Here is a 19795-nt window from a genome sequence, read left to right as displayed (position 1 = left end):
ACCATGGGCAAATCCTTTCATCCAGATGGGCTTCCCTAGGAATTATCTATTAATCTAATTATCTTATCTACCTATCTATCCATTTATCCATCTATCTATCCATCCATCCATCTATCTATCTATCCTATCCATCCATGTCTGTCTATCTACCCATCCATCCATCCCTCGAGCTCTCTATCCCTCTATCAATCTATCCATCCATCCACTTATCAAATGCATCTATCTTTCTATATTTGTTTATCTATCTCTCTATCCATTCGTCCATCCATCTATTCTTCCATCTATCTATCCTCTCTTATGTCTATCTATCCACCCATGATCTATCCATCCTCTATCTTGCATCTGTCTGTCTATCTCTCCATCCATCTATCCACCTATTACCATAGATTGAGACTATGCTGATGAAGATCCCTCTACAAGGGAAGATCTCCTTGCTAATGAAGTCACAGCACCCTGACCATCGGCATATTCTCATAGTTATTAGGAGGAAAAGGCAAGTCATGTGGGAATCAATAATGTACAATAAGGTCCCTGCTTACGGTCGTTTGGGGTTCAACAATCTGCCTCTAACTGCTTCCTGGGCAGCTAGGCTGCCCCATTGATAGAGTACTAGAAGAGGGAAATAAGCATTTATACAGCACCTACTGTGTACCAGGCACTGTGCTAAGTGCTTTACAAATATCACCTCCTTACAACGAATCTGGCAGGTGGGTGCTGTTACTGTCCCCATTTTACAGGTGAGGAAACTAAAGCAGACAAAAGTTAAGTGACTTAAGTAGCTGGTGTCTACTGGCTGCACCCAGTCTAGGGCTCTAACCACTGGGCCACCTTGCTACCTCTGATGCTAGACCTGGAGTAAGGAACACCTGAGTTCAAATCTCACTTCATATGCTTAATAGCTGTGTGACTCTAGGCAGACTAAGCTTGATATGCCTCAATTTTCTCTTATAAAATGGGGATGAATAATAGTAACCACTTCCCAGGATTATTAGGATTCAATAACATTTTATTTGTTAAGTATTTTGTAAATCTTAAATTGCTACAAAAATACTAGTTACTACTGTTATTACTACAATACTACTACTACTGCTACTACCACTACCACCACCACCACCACTACTACCACCACCCTTACTACTACCACCACTACTACTACGGCCACCCCTACTACTCCTACCACTACTACTACCACCACCACCACCACTACTACTACTACTACCGCCACCCCTACTACTCCTACCACTACTACTACTACCACCACCACCACCACTACTACTACTACCGCCACCCCTACTACTCCTACCACTACTACTACTACCACCACCACCACTACCACCACCACTACTACTACTACCACTACTACTACCACCACCACCACTACCACTACTACTACTACCACCACCACTACTACTACTACCACTACTACTACCACCACCACCACCACCACCACCACCACTACTACTACCACCACCACCACCAAGACCTATATGATTTCAATCATTTAGCCTTTCTGACTCAGTTTTCTCATCCTTAATCTGAGGGACTGAGTCAGATGTAAGTCTCTGCTCCCATATTCTAGGTATACTAATAAGCAACTACCCTGTACTGGTCTAAATAAAGGCTGGCCCTGAATGTTGGCCATACTCCTAAAATGAGATTCCATTAAAAGAGGGGGGGGAATTGGTATACACTAAAAACTGGCACTCATCATAGGCCAAATTAAAACCTAACTGTAAACTAGATAGAATATGTGTGCATGATGTGTGGGGAAGAGGTATTAGATGAACACATTTATAAAGTTCTGGGTAGACGTCACAGGAAAACACAATTTTACAACATGCCAGACATAGCTGGACGCTAGAAATCCAAAGACAAAATTTGAAATAGTCCCTGCCCCCAAGGAGATTATATTCTATAAGGAGGAAGAGGCATGTACACAGATAAGTAAAAGCCAGCTCCTTTGAGCAAGTAGAGGGTGCTAAGAACTAGGTCAGCAGAGGGTGCTAGATGGAAGACGAAGCAGAAATAAGAACTGACGTTTCCTCATTGCCAAGGAAGTCAGTGGCAGGAGCCCCTTTCAGGGCACAAAAGGCCGGGGGGTAAGGGATGGTCCTGCCCTCAGTTTCTTTTCCTGGCAGGGAAGCGGGTAACACTTGTGGTCCAGAGTTAAGGCTCAAGATAACGGCTTTTCCATCTCTGAATTTTCCCCATGTCAGACACCTTCCTCTCCTTGTGTGCTTTGAGATCCACATCTGGGAAATATTCTCTTAGCCCTAACAACATTTAAAACATTTGGTTGCCAGAGTTACTCTCAGGATTTTTTTCCTTGCTAGATCTGCCCTTTCTCAACCACAGCCCTCATCACCCAAATCCCCAACAAACTCGGCTGCTCTGAGTCTGGCCCATGATATCAAACAAGCCCACAGAACTCTCAGGTGTGCCAATTCCTTCCACAAATGCAGGTCAGCATCTCCTTGGTGACTTTTTCTCTCTGGGAGTCAGAACCACAATGGAGTCCATTCTCTGGGTCCAGGAGCAGGGTGTGACAGACACCATCCAATGCTCCCTGGGGACAACATTATTAGGAAAAGGAATGATGTGCTCGGCACATAGTAGGTACTTCATAACGCTGACTGACTGATGGACAACAGGTTAGCCGCTGCCCAGAGAGCTCCAGTGGGGGGTGACTACAAGGGCCAAAGAGATGGCCTGTGGGCCAATGGAAGGTTCCATCTGAAAGAAGCCTCCTAGCTGTGAGATGCCAGCCAAGGGTTGCCACCCACAGTTTAAGAAGCACCAAAAACACTAAAATACCCAGTTACAGACGTGGCAAAGAGCCCTAGCCCAGAATTCCATCCACAGACCCTTTCTTTTCATTTGCCTCTTTTCCTTTCTTCCCCATAAGAATGTAAGGTCTTTGGAGGCAGGGTGGACTGTGCTTTTTGTATCTGTATCCCCAGCATCTAGCACAGGTGCTTATTAATAAATGATTTTTCCTTCATTCATTATGAAAGTTTTACCCAATATGGTCAATTTATGAAATCTTCCAATGTTGGCTGTGGAGAAACACTTTGCTAGGAAGATATCTTCAGTCCTAAACATATTTCATTCACTCCACTCCTGACCTCGTAGAATTACTCTGCACTCTATACATTTGAAAACATTCTGGTATATCTGTCACATTATTTTCAGTGAGATTATTTTTTAAGTTCAGGAAGACTGGAAACAGAGTTCAGAATGCTTACTGTACAGAACACCCTCCCTCTGAAATACAATGGAAAAGCAGCCGCACTCCTTGGACTAGACCCCATCACGCGCCAGGTTCCCCCAGTACCTTCTTCTGCAACAACTCCTCCCCTACCACCTCCACGTTTAGCTTCCTTTTATGTATTGTCTTTATTAGATGGTGAGCCCCATGAGGGCAAAGACTCCTTCTTTTTCTTGTTTGTGCACTTAGCATAATTCCTGGAACATAGTAGGCACTTAATAAACGTTTACTAACTAAAATGTAAAATTCAAGCTCTAGGATGGTCATCAGTCTTTTAAAAAAATCTACTGCTCACCATATACATTCTAAATACGAATGAATATATTTAGATGCATTACTTTTATTAAAGGGAAGGAAAGGAAACTTTCTGGACATCTAGAGGACTAAATTCCTACCCCCATTCTTTCTCATGCAAGGCAATTTTCACAGTTCTCTTGGTCGAGTGGAAAAAGATCCAGCTCTTGTTCAGATCTTGCCTCTGATGCAGTCTACTTAGATGGCTTTAGACAAGTCACTTCACCACCTTGGGTTCCAGGTGCCTTGCAGATAATAGGAGGGGACTAGATTAGACAGTCTATATCTGTGAATACATGCTCAGCTTTGATATAAACTGGGCCACACAACAGTATAACAAGGCTCCTTTAATGGTCTCATTCTACTCATTCCCCTTAAAACCTCACTCTTGATTTGTGGCCTTTCATCACCCCTCAGAAAGTCTGAAAACAAAATAAAATTATTGATGGGTGCTAAAAGGATGGGGGGGGCATTCATTTTTAATGCCTACACTGTTTCCCTTGAGTCAAAAGAGAATTAATGCCTCCTGCCCGACTTCGTTTTATTAATCAAGTTTGTCCAGGGTCTCCGATGGAGTGGGTACTCTATAAATATTTCCCTAACTGGTGACTTTTCAGAAGTTGCTCCAGCTTGTGGCTGTAACTCATCCAGGACACACAGAGGTATAAAGATGTCCACTGTGGCTGTGCTCACATGGGCCGAGTGAAGCCAACGCTAACAGGTATCTCCTGGTAACCCCATGCCCCCCCTAATCTGTCATCCCCTCCAGCTAATCTGTCAAAACATCTCTCTGGTTTTCCCCTTCCTTTCCATTCCTGCCTTCACTGCTCTAGGGGAGGCCCTCACCACTTCACACCAGAATCATACCAGCCTCTTAGCCACTCTCCTTGACTGTTCTCTGCCTGAGTCTTATTCACGTGCCACGATCAGACATATTTTCCCAAAACACTCCTCCTCCCATCCTTAAAAACCTACTGGACTCTCTGATGCCTACTTCACCCATATCTAAATCTTTCTGCCTGGCTTTCAAGATCCACCATTAAGTAGCTTTGTAAACTTCAGTTCATCATTGTACTCTCTTGTGCCTTAGTTTCTTCATCTGTCTAATGGAATAATATATACCCTACTTCAAAAAGCAGTGAAGATGAAATAAGGGAATGGATGTGGAAAAATACTTGGGAAAAGTTAGAAGTATAAGACATTCGAGAAGGTGAGAATTTTCAAAGTGCCCCGTCTCTTCATGAATCCTCTCAAAAAGACAAATCATAAAGAAATGTGAAAGAGAAAGAAAACTGTCCAGAATTCTCATGAGAAATGGAAAAGTTACCAGAAAGCAATGGGAAAACCAAAGAAAAAATATGATATTATGAAAGGACAGTAGGGACTAAAGAGACAGACAAAAATAAAAACAGAAGGGAGCCATCATGGAATAACATCAACAGCTGTATCAAAGACAATAAAAACAATTCCTTAAGAAATAACTAATGGATAATATACACACTCGAATAATGAAAGTAAAAAGGAAATCAGTCAAAAATAACAGGAGGAATTATGAGACCTCGGTTCAGCTAGGCAATGGAGGAAGATGACAGGAATATTTAACAGCCTCTACCTCGGTCCAGAAACTATAAATATGAGTGGAGAGCAGCTAAGAGCAGAATTTATACAGTGGCAGAAGGCACTCCCTGACGCACTGGCAAACAGTTACACGTACAATAAACATTTTCAGGACAATCATGGGACCCTTGTTGCTTTCATTTAACTAATTAAAAAGACTCCAAATGAGTCACGAATTCACATCTTGCATAAACAAGAAAAGAAAAACAATCACTGGATACATTTCTTCATTCCCAATGGTTTATCCTTAATGTTCTCCCTTTGGTCTATAAACTCAAGAAAAACATATAAAAAAAAGAAAAATCCTGTGACCCCGCCAGGGTTTAAATGACACCATGAATGACCTATTGATAAACATTCCATTTCATTTACCAATCCCAAGTGGCCCTTTCTACACCTCCAATCACTCATTTTCTTGCCGAACCACTGAGAAAAAAAAGTAGGATTATTTTTCTGTGGATCTGATGTTGTCCTCTCCCCAACTCAATAATGATAATAATATTAATAATAAATAATACAGGGCTGGATTTGGAGTCAGGAAAAGGGAGTTTCACATCCTACCTGACCCTTACTCTCCTCTTTGTGGGATGTGAGGCATGAACTTAGCTAGAGTTTCCTGATCTGTAAAATGAAGGGGTCAGACCAGAGGCCCCTCAGGTCCCTGGAGCTCCAGAGTTATGACTTTGGGGTCCTACAACAATTCACTTCAATGTCCCCAGGGCCAGATCAGAGGCCCCTCAGGTCCCTGGAGCTCCAGAGTTATGACTTTGGGGTCCTACAACAATTCACTCCAGTGTCCCCAGGGCCAGATCAGAGGCCCCTCAGGTCTCTTCCACGTGTAGATCTAGGAGTCCATGAGTTTATGTCTTGGGATGATACAATGAAGACCACAGAATAGCACATGCTTTGGGAAGGAAGAAATACCAGCAGACAAAAGACGGCATTTTGGAGGCTTTTTAGTGGCCAGATGACAAAGAGACCATGCAGGAAGTAGGGACATGTCCATCCAAAGGGGAAGGGGGGAGAGAGCAGGAGGGATGCAGCAGAGAGGAAACAGGAAGGGCACTCACAGGAGAAAGGTGAGTCAGGCGCTTCCTATGGGCAGGGAGACAGGCTGAGTCAGGGAGGTCAGCACTTGCTGGGAAAGCAGTTTCATCCAGAATGCAAAGGGGATGGACTCAGTCACTTCCGCCCTGTAGTGTGTAGGCTGGGCTGCAGAAAAGAGTGGTGAAGGATGCTGCTAGAGATGGGAAGGGTCTACACCTCCCACTTTTTCTGTTGGGATAACAGAAACTTAATCCAAGAGTGGGAGCCATCCAGTGAACCCCGCCAGCGGAGGCCTGTGTTCAGGCATGTTCTCGGCTGATTGGGGTCTCTGTTTTCACTCCTTTTTTGTTTCTGAGAGATTTGAGAATGTTCCAGACTACTTAAGGGAAGGCGATATGTTGAAGGTACCCTGAAAATTAGAAAAATGCCACTACCCTCACGCCCCTGCTGCTGGGCCACCCACACCAAGTCACCTGATCTCTTTTGGCCTCAGTTCTCCCATCTCTAAAATGAGGATTGGGCGAGATGGTCTCTTAAGTTCCTCCCAACTCTGACATTCTATGAATCTAAGCAACAGCAAATACATCCCTGGCAGAGAATAAAATTTTAAATATTAAATATCAAATAAAACCTTAAAAGCAAGCTCTTTCATAAAAGCAAACTCTACTAGAAGATATTTAATGCCCATTTTATTTCCAAGGTTTCCTGTGAAAAATCAGATAAAGTAATAGCTTTGTGTCAACTTTGCTATAATAGCATCTCCCAAGACAAAGAAATGTGTAAAAACTGAAAGAAGCAGAGAGGCAGTGGAAAGCAGATTATGTAGTGAGTACTAAGAGGGCACAGGCAGCTAAGTGACACCTGCACAGAGCACTGGGCTTGGAATCTGGAAAGACCTGAGTTCAAATGCAACTTCCAATACTTACTAGCTGCATGACCCTGGGCAAGTCACTGAACCCTGCTTGCTTAAGTTTTCTCAGGTGTAAAATAAGCTGGAGAAGGAAGTGACAAACCACTTCAACATCTTTGCCAAGAAAACCCCACATGGGGTCATGATGAGTCAGACACATCTGAAACAACTGAAAAGCAACCACAATAAAGTTAAGAGTATGGAAAGAGTACTAAGGCTAGAAGAGTTGGGTTCAAGTCCAGTCTGGACCACTGCTTATATCTGTATTACCCTTGACAAGCTATTCTGTCTCTCAGTGACTCAGTTTCCTCATCTGCTCAGTGACAGGGGTGGAAATCTTCAGGCTGGAGGAGAAAAGGCCTTTCGGGGGCCATGGTGCTGTCTTCAAGTACTTAAGGAGAGAGCCTAAGACACAATCTCTTTGGCCCTACACGGCAGGACCGAGAACAATAGGAGGAAATTGCAAAGACCCAGAATTGGGCTCAGGTCAGGGTGAACTTCCTAAGAATCCAAGTCATCCCCATGGCCTTCCAAGAGAGCTGGTGTGGTCCCCCTCCTAAGAGATCTTCAGGCAGAATATCCTCGCAGGGACAGCTAAGGTCCCCCCGCAGCTCTAACACCCAACTATCTCAGAAATTTTCTAGTTCTGAACCTTGTTAACAGGACAAAAGTTTAAAACAAGGTGGGGGAATGACATGAGAGTGTCTGCCAAAGCCAGATCACTATACAACCACAAAGTTTCAGGTTTTTAAAAGTTAAGTTTCCCTCTCCTTACCTCACCAATGCCTTAACCACAAAACCTACTGTTTATCTATCTCGTTTCTATGACAGCCAGATGCACATTTTAAACTCCTCACATATGCCCCCCCAAAGAAAAATCTAACTTAACATGAGAGTCTCATGAGATGCACAGGTGCGTGCAGAGTGCAACCAGCCTCACTCCTGAAGGAGATCACAGATTCTCAGCAGTTACAGGGTGTCCTGAAGCCCATCAGGAGATCATAGCTGAGAGCTAAAGGCAGACAAAGGACGTGGAGGACTTGGTCTTCATTTAGAGACATGAGGCCATGGGATGGACCAGAGATGATCTGGTAAGAGCAGCTCTACCCTGTACTTTTATAGGATTGCAGGATGTGGTCATCAAGCCTTCTGCAAACCGCCACGCTCTCCCCTAATGACGATTAAGTAAAGCATTAGATTTTATCTTCAGGCAGTTCTGAATGTACACCCACGGGTCTGGCTGGGCCAAACACTCTCGCACGTGGGCTCCCCACCTCTACCCCATACACTCAGGCATCCCCGCACTTATCTTCAGATAGTACAGAGAAAACAGAACAGGCCAGGCCAAGAAGGAGGCGAGTGACTCGCTAGCACCTGGGAAATAACACAAGAACAAGAAGGCCCCCAGGTGGGCAGGTTCTGAGAGAACTAGCAGAGCCACACAGCATGAGGAGGAGGAAGGAAGGAACAGCTATCGTGCAGAAGGAATGGCCTCCTCTAGTCGGATCCCAGGACAACTGACAAAGCCCAAGAAAGGAGTAGGTTTGACTTTGCTTTAATAGATGAAGTCAGTGGTACCAATGATTTTAAAAGGGGCCTCAAAGCCTAGGACCCTTTCCTTCACCTTCCTGATTTCTCAGCTTGGCACTGGGCTCAAGCATCTCCCTTGGGGGACATTAAACAAGGCTTTGGAGTTGAACAAGAGTCACAACTATGGGAAGTGGGTGCTCTTGTAACATGTTGTTCAATAGTTTCAGTTACGTCTGATTCTCCATCACCTCCATGATGAGGAAACTGAGGCAAACAGGCTTAAGTGACTTGCCCAGGCTAGTATACGTCTGAGGCTGGATTTGAACTCAGGGCTTCCTAGCTTCAGGCCCAGCGCTCCACCAAGCTGTCCTTATTTTTATTGTGCTTTAAGGTTTACAAAGTATGTTCCCCAAAACAACCCAGTAAGGCTAGGACTGCCAAGAGCTACAGCTTTAAAAAAAAATCACCATTATTTATAAAGTGAATATTAAACATCAATCAATTAAACTTGCTTTGCAACTACTTATAATTACACGAGTTCCAATATAACACACAAAGCTCTGGACCTGGAGTCAGGAAGACATTGAATTTAAATCTGGCTGCAGATACTGACTGTGTAACTTTGGGCATCTAACTGCTCCCTGCCTCAGTTTCCTCAGTAAAATGGGGATCATTATGGCACCTACTTCCCAGGATTGTTTTAAGACCCAAATGAAAAAATATTTGTTAAGTACTTTGCCACCTTAAATTGCTAAATAAAAGCTAGCTATTGCTATCAGAACTATTATTTTTTCTCTTATATTCATTTTACAGATAAGGAAGCTGAGGCCCAAACGTGGGTTAGTGATGGACAGGACAGCCCAAGCCATGGGCACTAGTCCAGGTCTCTTTCCACTACGTACCACTGCCTATATTTGGCTCTCATTTCAAGGGGGAGATGCAGGAAAATTAAGCTCTAATTGTTATGAATGTTTATGATGGACACCTGGGCCTTCCTAATTGGGTGGTGCCCATCAGGCTCCTTCGGGTAGACTTACTGGTGCATTCTTGTACAGAATGGTCCTTGGCCGCTGGCCTGGGGCCTGGTTTTATGCCTTTCCTAGGACAGGTATCTCTGCCTAGATGACTTATCCTTTGACATTGAAACACACCAGATGCTGGGTTTATCACTGGTTTATCACTTCTTGGTCTTAAAAACTCTAGTGCATTTCTAAAATTAGAGAGGCTTTCTTGCAGTACAGCAGGGATGTTTATACATACATCCTCCACTTCCAAACTCACAGGAGAGGGGGCTTCATGTGATTTCTCTGCTGGCAGCCACCAAAAGGAGAACACATTTGCAACGCCCATCTTCCGCTACATCTAGCATGTCTACCACCGTGGAGTCATTCATCCGGTGAATGCTAAGACTCTGGCCTAGGTGCCGTGTGGGGCACAAGAAGTACCCAACATCATCCTTACCCTCTTCTGACCCTTATTAGGTGTATGACCCTGGTATCCAAGCACCAGTTTCTTCATCTGTAAAATGGACATGAATTGCTTGGGGATCCTGACCCATGGTCACAAATCCTGGATATATCATAGTAAGGACTTCCTGACAGTGACTGGTTCTCTGTCCACTCATCCCACTGCCTTTTATAGGATAAATTTATCAGTCAATTAAAACTTTTTTAATATTTAGAAAGTGTAAAGAAAGAACACGAAAGGCACATAGCAGGGGCTATTTTATTATCTTTGTAACTTCTGAGCCCAGCAGAATGCCTGGCACAAAAAGACTGGGATCTCATTGGTACAGGTAATTTCTGGGTGAGGAAATTCTCTCCACCAATGCAGATCAACTACTTTTCTGCAATCCATAGTCTTGCAGAGTTGTCTGGAACCCTGAGAAGTGACCCAGGGTCACACAACCTGTGATGAAGGTCGGAGCTCAAACTCAGTTCTTCTTGGGTTTCTAGGTTGTCTCTTTCTACTGTGCTACTCTCCCAGCATATCACTGGTGCTTAATAGATGGTTTCTGATGGACTGTTGGAGTCCTATATAGCTTTTTTACACAGAAAGGGTAAATTCAGGACCATCAACATCAAAGGGATGGGTGAGAGGAAGAGTGTAGATGGGTGGAAGGGGTGGTCTGAGGGTCCACTGACACCCAGGCTTTTTCACATGAATAACACAGCTGAAAAACAGCTGTAGGATGAACTTCCAAAAGAGCTTTAGGAAAATGCAGAAAGCAGGGACAAACAAAGGAAAAGAAATCATAAATGACACTCACTTCCAGGACGGTCCATTGTTCAACAACAATGGCGTCGTAGCCTTGGACGGTTTTGTTCTCTTGTGTGGAAACATCTTCAAAGATGAATACTCCATCTGTCAAGCCATGTAAGGAATCTATGCAGGGGGAAAAAAGACAAGTATTTCTGTAAACTGCATGGCACAAGCCGTGTAAGCAGCAGAAATTTCACTGCATCCATTAATAATCTCAATCAGACCATCTTTTCAGCGCGTTAATTAAGGAAAGCACACACTGCCATAGAGTCTAGCCCCATCAGAATGAATGAGCCTAATTTATCTTGCAGTTTTGAATAATATCCTTGATTTTATGAGCCAAAATTTCATTGTTAGCAATCACCACTTGATTTCATGTGCTTACCTCCCTACTCAGAGTACAACCTCAGGATGTAGGGAGGGAAGGGGGCGGGGGGAATCTCAACCAGGAAAAAACTCAAGTCACTTAAAGACAACATTTTTTAAAAATGTGGTTTGGGGTAAGAGTGGTTCCACCCACTCTCCTGTATGGAGGTACATGTAACAAAACAGGCCCACACTTTTCAGAAACAGCCCCCTCCCTGCCATGAGTCAAGACTCAGGGAAGGAAGTAAGTGGAGGGGACAGGCTAATGTAGCCATGGAAGCAAACAGATAAAGCTTCCCCATGCCAAGATCTTAAGTTACTTGTATCCCAGGAGTGTATTACTAAAAGGTCAGACAACAAAGAAGCCCAAAGGCCTGCTGTGAAAATGCTTTCTGTAATCCAAAGCATTTGTAAGGGGGTTTCTAATTTAACCCCTACTTCCAAATGAGCCCCCGCAGAAGGTGATCCTACTTGGATCCCTTCCATAGATCCCCAAGCACTCTGTAGGATGAAAAAAGGGTTAAGGATATATTTTCAACTTCTGACCAGGCCATTCCCCTGCCCAAAAACATCAACAGTATCCCACTGTCTTAAGAGGAAGAGTCAAACCAAAGATGAGACAAAATGATAAATGTCGGTGGGGCTAGGGGAAAGCAGGCATATTAATTCCCAATTTGCAGGTAGAGTTACAAATTAGTACAGTCATTCTGGGAAGTAATTTGGAAGTAGATCCCCAAAGTAACTATATGGTGCATACCCTTTAATCCAACGATACACTAATTATAAAAGATCAAAGAGATCAAAGAAGGCAGGAAAGGACCTATAGGTACCAATAGTACTACAAGTACCTACAGGTATTTATAGTATCATAGGTACTTATAGATATTGATAGTACTACAGATACCTAAAGTACTCCAAGTACCTACAGGTATCGATGGTACCACAGGCACCTATAGTACCTACAGGTATTTCTGGTACTACAGATATCTACAGTATGACAGGTACCTGTAGTACTATAGGTAGATACAGGTATTTCTAATATTAGGTGCCTACAGGTACAAAAATATTTATGGTGGTTCTTGCTTCAAAGTACTGGAAAACTTAACCTTCTTTCTCACCTCCACCTGCTGGCTTTCTTGGCTTTCTTTGAGACAGTTCAAGTCCCATGTCCTTCAAAAGCCTTTCTGGGAGCTGTTCCCTCCCCCTCCAATCCTTCCCTCTGAAATGACCTTCTATTTCAAGGCACATCTCCTATATATACCCAGTAATTTGCACACCATCTTCCCCATTGAAATGTGAGCTTGCTGTGGGCAGACTTATCCCCAGTCCTTAACACAGTAGCTTGCACACAGCATTGAAGACAGGCCTGCTGACTGAATGTTCTCAGCTTTCTTTCACCCGATCCCCCTGCAGACACCACACACACGAGTCTAAGCAGGCCACTCATCATTCCCCACATATTCCTCATGCTTTCTCCCCTCTGCTCATACTATCCTTTCTTCCTGGAGTATCCTTTCTTCATTTCCATCCATCAAATCTCAGCCACCCTCTGAGGTCCAAATAAAAGAGGTGTCCTTCCATCTCTCACCCTGGGAATACTCATTCTCGTTTGTTCCTTCCATAAATACTTTTGTCTCTTATCAGACTTAACACCTTCCACCATGGCTCGATTATCTGTGCACAAATTTTATAGGACCACATAGAGTGTGCTAAAAGGGGCCAGTTCTCTCAACCTCTCCATTTTACAGATGAGAAAACTGAGGCACATTTAGACCCATGATTTCCCTGGTGGAAGGAGTTCCAGGGAGAAAACTCCCATTGTCAATGCAGATCCATAGCTACTCTGCAGATGACAGTCTTAGAAAAAAGCCCGAGGCACTCACTGGTTCACAATGACTGGTTCAGGGTCAAACCACTTCTATTTACCACAGGCAGACCTTGTAACTGGGTTTTCTAACTCTTGAGGCCAGCCCTCTGTCTCTCTGCTCCTCCATACCGCCTCTCATTTTAATTTTTCTCTAGAAGCAAAAATCCAGTTTGTTTTCTCATCATAATTTCTTTTTCCATAGAAGCCCCACTCTGGGGATGAGGCAGGCACCCTGAGTTTTCAAAGGAGAGCAAAGGGGACTCCTACCAAGGTGCAAAGACCTACAGGGGGAGCCTTGACATCTCTGATGTCTGCATTCTTGGAAGAGTTAAACGTCAGAGACTCATCAGCACTGAGCTGACCACCAAGGAGTGATTTCTCTTGGCCATGGAGATTCAAGTCAAGTCAACAATTATCAAGCACTCACAGTATGCCATGCACTTTTATAGGTGCTGTTTATTCCTTCCTCCCTGGATTTTTGTGACTCCACTCTCTTCTGATTCTCCTCCTATCTGTAAAATCACCATTCTTGTCCAACTCCCACATGTGGCTGTGTCTGAGGTTCTGTCCTGGGCTCTCCTCCTCTCCTCTCTTTTCTCTCTGTCCTTTCTCAGCGATCTCATCAGCTCCCACACTATCATTTCCACAAAGATGACTCTGGATTCTAGATACCTAGCCTTTATCTTTTGCCTGGTCACCATCACCTGCCTACCAGACATGTCCGTCTGGAAGTAACTTTGGCATCTTGGCCTCAATGAGTCCAAAACAGAATTCGTTATCCTTCCCCTAAATTCCTCCCTATATATGTCACCATCCTCCCAGTCACAAAGTTCTGCCACCTCAAACTTATCCTCATACATTACCCACCCCATCTAACTCCCATAATCAATTAGTAACCAAGGCTTGGAGATTCTACTTATTATGTGAACCAGAGGCTGGCAAACTACAGCCTGGAAGCCAAATCCATCCCATGATCTCTTTCTGTATGGCCTGTGAGCAAGGAATGATTTTTATTTTATTTTAAAATGTAAAAAAATCACCCAATATTCTGAGCTCATCCACCACACACAAACTGGCTGGCAGCTGGATTCCCAGCTGCTCGGGGAATCATGGCTGTCTCAGATTTTTGAAGGGCTGTCCTTTAGATGAAGGAATAGACTTATATTCTGCTTGGCTCCACAGAGAAGAACTTTTATGGAGCACCTACCAGGTGATGGGTACTACACACTTTCACGAATATCTTATCTGATCCTCACAACAACTTCGGGAGGTAAGTGCTATTAGTATCCCCACTTTATGGCTGAGGAAACCGAGGCAGAGAGAAGTCAAGTGACTTGTCCAGGGTTGTACAACTAGTAAGTGTCCGAGGTCAAATTTGAATTCAGGTCTTCCTGACTCCAGGCCCACTGAATGCCATGGTAGCTCCCATAGGATGAAACTAGATGCAATGGAAATTGCAAAAAGGCCAATCGAAGCTTAGTATCTAGAAAACTTCCTAATAATTATAATTATAGGAAAGGAGAATGGGTGGCCTCCAGAGAGGGTGGGTTCCCTGTCCTAGGAAACCTTCTGGGAGAGTCTGGAGACCACTTCCTGGATATGCCAGAAGGAGGATTCCTTTGGTGGCTGGGTCAGGCTGGATGGCCACCATGGTCCCTTCCAGTTCTCAGATTCTGTGCATCTGGAAGGGTTGTCTTAGGATGTTCTTTCCAAGCACAGTGTCAGGTACTTGGCAGATATTTAATAAATATTGAATTAGAATAATGATAACGAGCTAAACTCAGGAGAAAACAGACCTATCCTGGATTTAGTAATTTGAGGCTAAATCACTCCTGCGCCACTCTCCACACTAGACTAAAATGGTGGAGAGAGGGGGCTGCTTAGTGGTCTCAGAAACTGGAGATGTGAAGAAACCAAGGGAAATCTTGGGGAATATTTGTCACAAAGGTCTCCATAGATAAGTCAATGCAATACTCCATTCTGATTAACACACCCATCAGAGACATGGGGGCCCGGGAGAGTAACGTTCTTTATCTGATCATATCACAAAGCTTTTCTGACCTGGGAAAACCAGGTTCCTTTTCTGGGTAGCAGAAGTCTAGCAATGATGTGTGCTAATATGAGTACAATGCTAAGGATCCTTCTAAAGAAATGGGGGAAGTGGCCTTCACGTGCCATGGTGTCTATGGTGGTGAAACACACTTTGTATGGTTCCCTTGGAAAAGACATTGGCGGTACGAACTCCTTCAATGCTTCTGATGGAACATATTGGTTATAAGATTATAACACGTACTGGTTAGATATGTGTGGGTGAATGTGTTTGTAAGAGACATTAGATGGAAAATATTAATGTCTGTTTTCTTGTTTGAAACATTACAGAAACACTGAAGGTTGGGGTGGTTCAATCTGCTTCAATTTCTGATGCCAACCTGAAATTTCAAATGATGACCCAGATTTTACACACACAGCCCCCACCTTAATTCAGACCTTAGTCACTTTTCACCTTGACTACTGTCATAGCCTCCTAACGGTCTCTCCCCTCCAATCCATCTTTCACACAGCTGCCAAAATGATTTCCCTTAAGTGGAGGTATGACCAAATCACTCCTCTACTCAATAAATTTGGGTGACTCCTTATTGCTTCTAGGATCAAAGAGAAATTCCTCTTTCAGACTTCTAAATCCCAGAACCACCTGGTTCCAGCCTAGCTTTCCAGCTTCCTTATACATATAGCCCCTTTCTTCACTCTTCATTTTGGCCAAATTGGTCTTTACCCACATGACCTTCCATCCCCATTTCCATCTCTTTGGGCAGATCATTCCCCCATTCCTAGAATGTACTTCCTCCTCAAGATAAAAGGATTTTCAGGGTTTGAGGGGCATGATCAGGGGTTAGAATAAGCCATCTAGTTCCTCCTGCCACGGAACTCCATCCCCCCAAAATAGCTAGTCCTAAGGGATCAGAAGGCAGCTAAGTGAAACTCAAGCGCCAAGCTTGGAGTCAGAAGACTCATCTTGGTGAATTCAACTTGGACATTTACTACCTGTGTGATTCTGGGCAAATCACTTAATTCAGGTTGCCTCAGTTTCTTCATCTGTCAAAGAAGCTGGAGGACATGGCAAACCACTCCAGTATCTCTGCCAAGAAAACCCCAAATGGGGTCACCAAGAGTCAGACACACACGACTGAACAACAACAAGGCACTGGAAGAAAAGGAAGGGTGGGGTGTGTTTTCCTTCTACTCCCTTAAGAACATACATTCCAATTCTGAATCCAGACTGCTGATTCACCTATCTAACTCCTAACCACTAAGGAAGTTCAGAATAGCTCTCGAAAGCTGCCAATGAACCAAAGAAAGAAAGGCTGGCTGGGCTTTAAAACGGGCCCTTGTGGTGGCTGTCTTCCATCTTGTTTTCTCTTTACCTTCACAACTGAGACAACCTCACCATAATGAGTCTCTATTTATACTTCTACATAAGCAGGCATATCTTTAAGAGGAAAAGCTCAAAGCAGAGAAGGTTCAATCACCCTCCATCTACAGAAAACGTTCCATTATCACTGCATTTTTTATTAAGGTAAAGATGCTTCCCTACTGGGTACCAAAAGTCATTTGCCCCGTTATTGTATAAATATTTGATGGCTTTCTTTCTGGCAAAATGCCACCTGGCCTTTTCAAGCTAAGGATTTACAAGAAGGGTGCTGGGAAAGGAGATTTCCTGTTGCATCCTGAGAAGCGCAGTCGTCAAGGAGAAGACTCTCCCCTTTCCATCTACAACACTAATCTCGGGGTAAATCGCCGTGCTTTCGTTCTTCTCGAGAATCATGAGAGTTCTCTGATTTGTGGTCAACGCATTGAGGCTTTTTGTAGATATAAATGTGTTCTGAATTTTTGTGTTGTTGTTTTTTTTTAATATTACTCTCTCTTTAACAAATTCATTTCACCAGAAATGTTTACATGGGGACTAAAGATGGAATGAATTTCCCTTAATTCTCTGGAAGCCTCCCTGTCGCCCTGCTCCTCCATCCTTCGTGATTGAGCTGATGGCAATAAGGAGCTGTAATCCAGCGGCACCCTTGATTACAGGGACGACTCAAACCAAACCAACTGCAAAATAGTCATTGAGTTTGTTGTCATATCAACTCATAATTTCCTTGCAAATGTAATCACCGTTCAACTGATTCCTGAGAATGGGACCAGGTTGCCTGCCAATTACTTTGCTAACAGCTCAGGCATTACCAGATGAGTCGAAAAGCAAAAAAGCAAATCCTTCCTTCTCTCTCTCTCTCTCTCCATTTCTTGGTATCCATTCTTCTTGACTTTCTAATTCTAGAATTTTTAGTCTTCAACATTAAGATCCTTGAGAGCAGGGGAAGTTTTTTTTCCTATCCTACCTTCTTGCCTTTTTCTTTCTTCTTTTTTTCCTTTCCTTCCTTTTTCTTTCCTTCTTTCTTTTTCTCTCCCTCCTCCTTCTATTTTCTTTCCTTCCTTTTTTCATCTTTTTGTCTTTCTTTCCTTTCTATCACCCTCCCCTCCTTTCTTTCTTTTTCATTTCCTTCCTTCCTGACCCAGTTCCACCAATTCAAGTCAAGAAAAAAAGAATTTTTAAGGACCCACTATGTGCCAACACTGTGTCACTGCTGGGGATACAAAGAAAAGCAAAAAATAATCCCTCCTTTCAAGGAGCTCATTGTCTAATGGGGGAGACAACATGAAAACAATTTTGTATAAACAAGATAGAGACAGGATAAAATGGAGATCATCACAGAGTGAAATGATTGGGAAAGGCTTCTTATATAAATTAGAATTTTAGCTAAAACTTGAAGGAAGCCAAATGAGAAAACTGAGGTCTAGGAAGCTCTACAGAATCACTGACTCTAGCACCAGAAAAGACCCTAGAAGTAAGGAAATTGAGGGGACAACTGCGGGAATTAGATGAACCACATTGACTCCATCTTGTGACTCAACTCTGGAGCTAGTTCAATTACCTTTCTATCCAATTATGGGTCTAGTCCAATTTCTGTCTTTTAAGAAAACTTTATTCAATTGTGGGAACTGGGAGAAAACTTTATTGCACTGTCTGACCCTGGCTGGAAAGATGGACCACCTCTACCTGTTGCTTAGAGACCCTTAACCAAGGACTTCAGTTATGCTGATCAGTGACCTAGTCAGATCCTAAGATCGAGGCAAAGAGTTTTCTCACAGTCTACATCTTAAGCAACTCGTATGTCTTCTCTGAAAACTGGCCTCATACTGGCTAGTCACTGATTGCCTCCATGTTCCTGGGATTGGGGGAAGTGGCACGTCTCTTTTTCTGAATTCAGGGAATTACACCTGTTTGCTCTCCCCCTCCCAACTTGGAAAGTCCCCAATCTTTCCCCAAGTAGAAATCAGATTACCTAATGTGTTGTTTTCTTTTAATTAATTAGTCTTCTTTGATTGTTTTAATGTATAAAAATTTGTCTCCACTGTATTTGGGGTCCAAGTCTAAGCTGAGGAGGTCTGGTCCTGGTTTGTTGGGCAATCACCATGCATTGCTTAATAAATCAATAGGCTCAGAAGCTCCAACCTTCACTTCCTCAGTCATTCCATCTTTCATCCTCCTCAGAGTCCAATCCCCTCATTTTATAAATGAGGAAACTGTACTACACAGTCAGTTTCCCATCCCAAAGTCCGGAAGGAGAGAACAACTCACTGAAACAACTCCATCTTTCTTGGGACTGATACAAATACAAATTCATGACCCAAGAACTGTATAATTCTCTCTGGCTCCTGAATTATGAATCTTATAAAGTGAGAAACTCTAGGACTTGGCCTGGGTCTACATTCATACCAACTTAAGGAGAAATCTGAAGTCACTATCTAGGGAATTCAGATTCACCTGCTGTGCCCCTCTCATGCCTACAATCCTCTAGCTTCCCATCTTTGTCTCCTAGTTACTACCCTGGCTTCCTTATGTCTCAAGCTAAAATCCCACTTCTTCTTGAAATAAGCCTTTCCCAGCTGCTCCCCCATTGCTGGCGTTTTCCTGCTGATTATCTACTACTTATCTATCTAATATCCTCTATCATCCATCCATTATCTAATTACAGATTATCATCCATCCATTCATTTATCTACCCCATTATAACCCAGCTATTATCTATTTATTATCATCCATCCATCTATTCATCCATCTACCCTATCTATTATCATCCATTCATCTACCTATCTGTTCTATATCCTCTATCATCCATCCATCCATCCATCCATCCATCCATATATCTACCCTGTCGATTATCATTCATCCATCCATTTATCTACCCTATTATCATCTACCTATCTGTTCCGTATGCTCTATCATCCATCCATCCATTCATCTATATATGTATCCTATCTATTACCTACCCTATTAACATTCATCCATCCATCTAATCTATCTCCTCCATCATCTATCCATCCACGTATCTACACATACATGTAAATCTATATCTCGCATGTACGTTGTTTTCATGTTATCTCCCCCATTAGAATATGAGCAAGCCCTTATCCAAAGTTCGTTGACTGACAGATCTTTGGGGTATACAATGATTCTCATGGGCTTTATTTTGGGGAGGACGAATATAAAATAAAGACTCACTGACAGTGTTTCTCTGGA

At 43.2% G+C, this 19795-nt stretch overlaps 1 protein-coding gene across 2 annotated transcripts in view; it reads right to left on the bottom strand.

Moving 5' to 3' along the window:
- RFTN1 (raftlin, lipid raft linker 1) overlaps positions 1–19795 on the bottom strand; it is a 185897-nt gene that overhangs the window by 28299 nt on the left and 137803 nt on the right. For both annotated transcript variants that reach the window (XM_072651254.1, XM_072651255.1), the window contains one exon: positions 10936–11051. In XM_072651254.1, the coding sequence (XP_072507355.1) occupies positions 10936–11051 (116 nt within the window). The remainder of the gene's footprint in view (positions 1–10935; positions 11052–19795) is intronic.

The sequence above is a fragment of the Notamacropus eugenii genome, chromosome 3, assembly GCF_028372415.1.
Source record: "Notamacropus eugenii isolate mMacEug1 chromosome 3, mMacEug1.pri_v2, whole genome shotgun sequence".
In the NCBI taxonomy this organism is placed as follows: domain Eukaryota; kingdom Metazoa; phylum Chordata; class Mammalia; order Diprotodontia; family Macropodidae; genus Notamacropus; species Notamacropus eugenii.
Note: the sequence above shows the minus strand (reverse complement) of the source record. Positions and strands in the feature narration are given on the sequence as shown.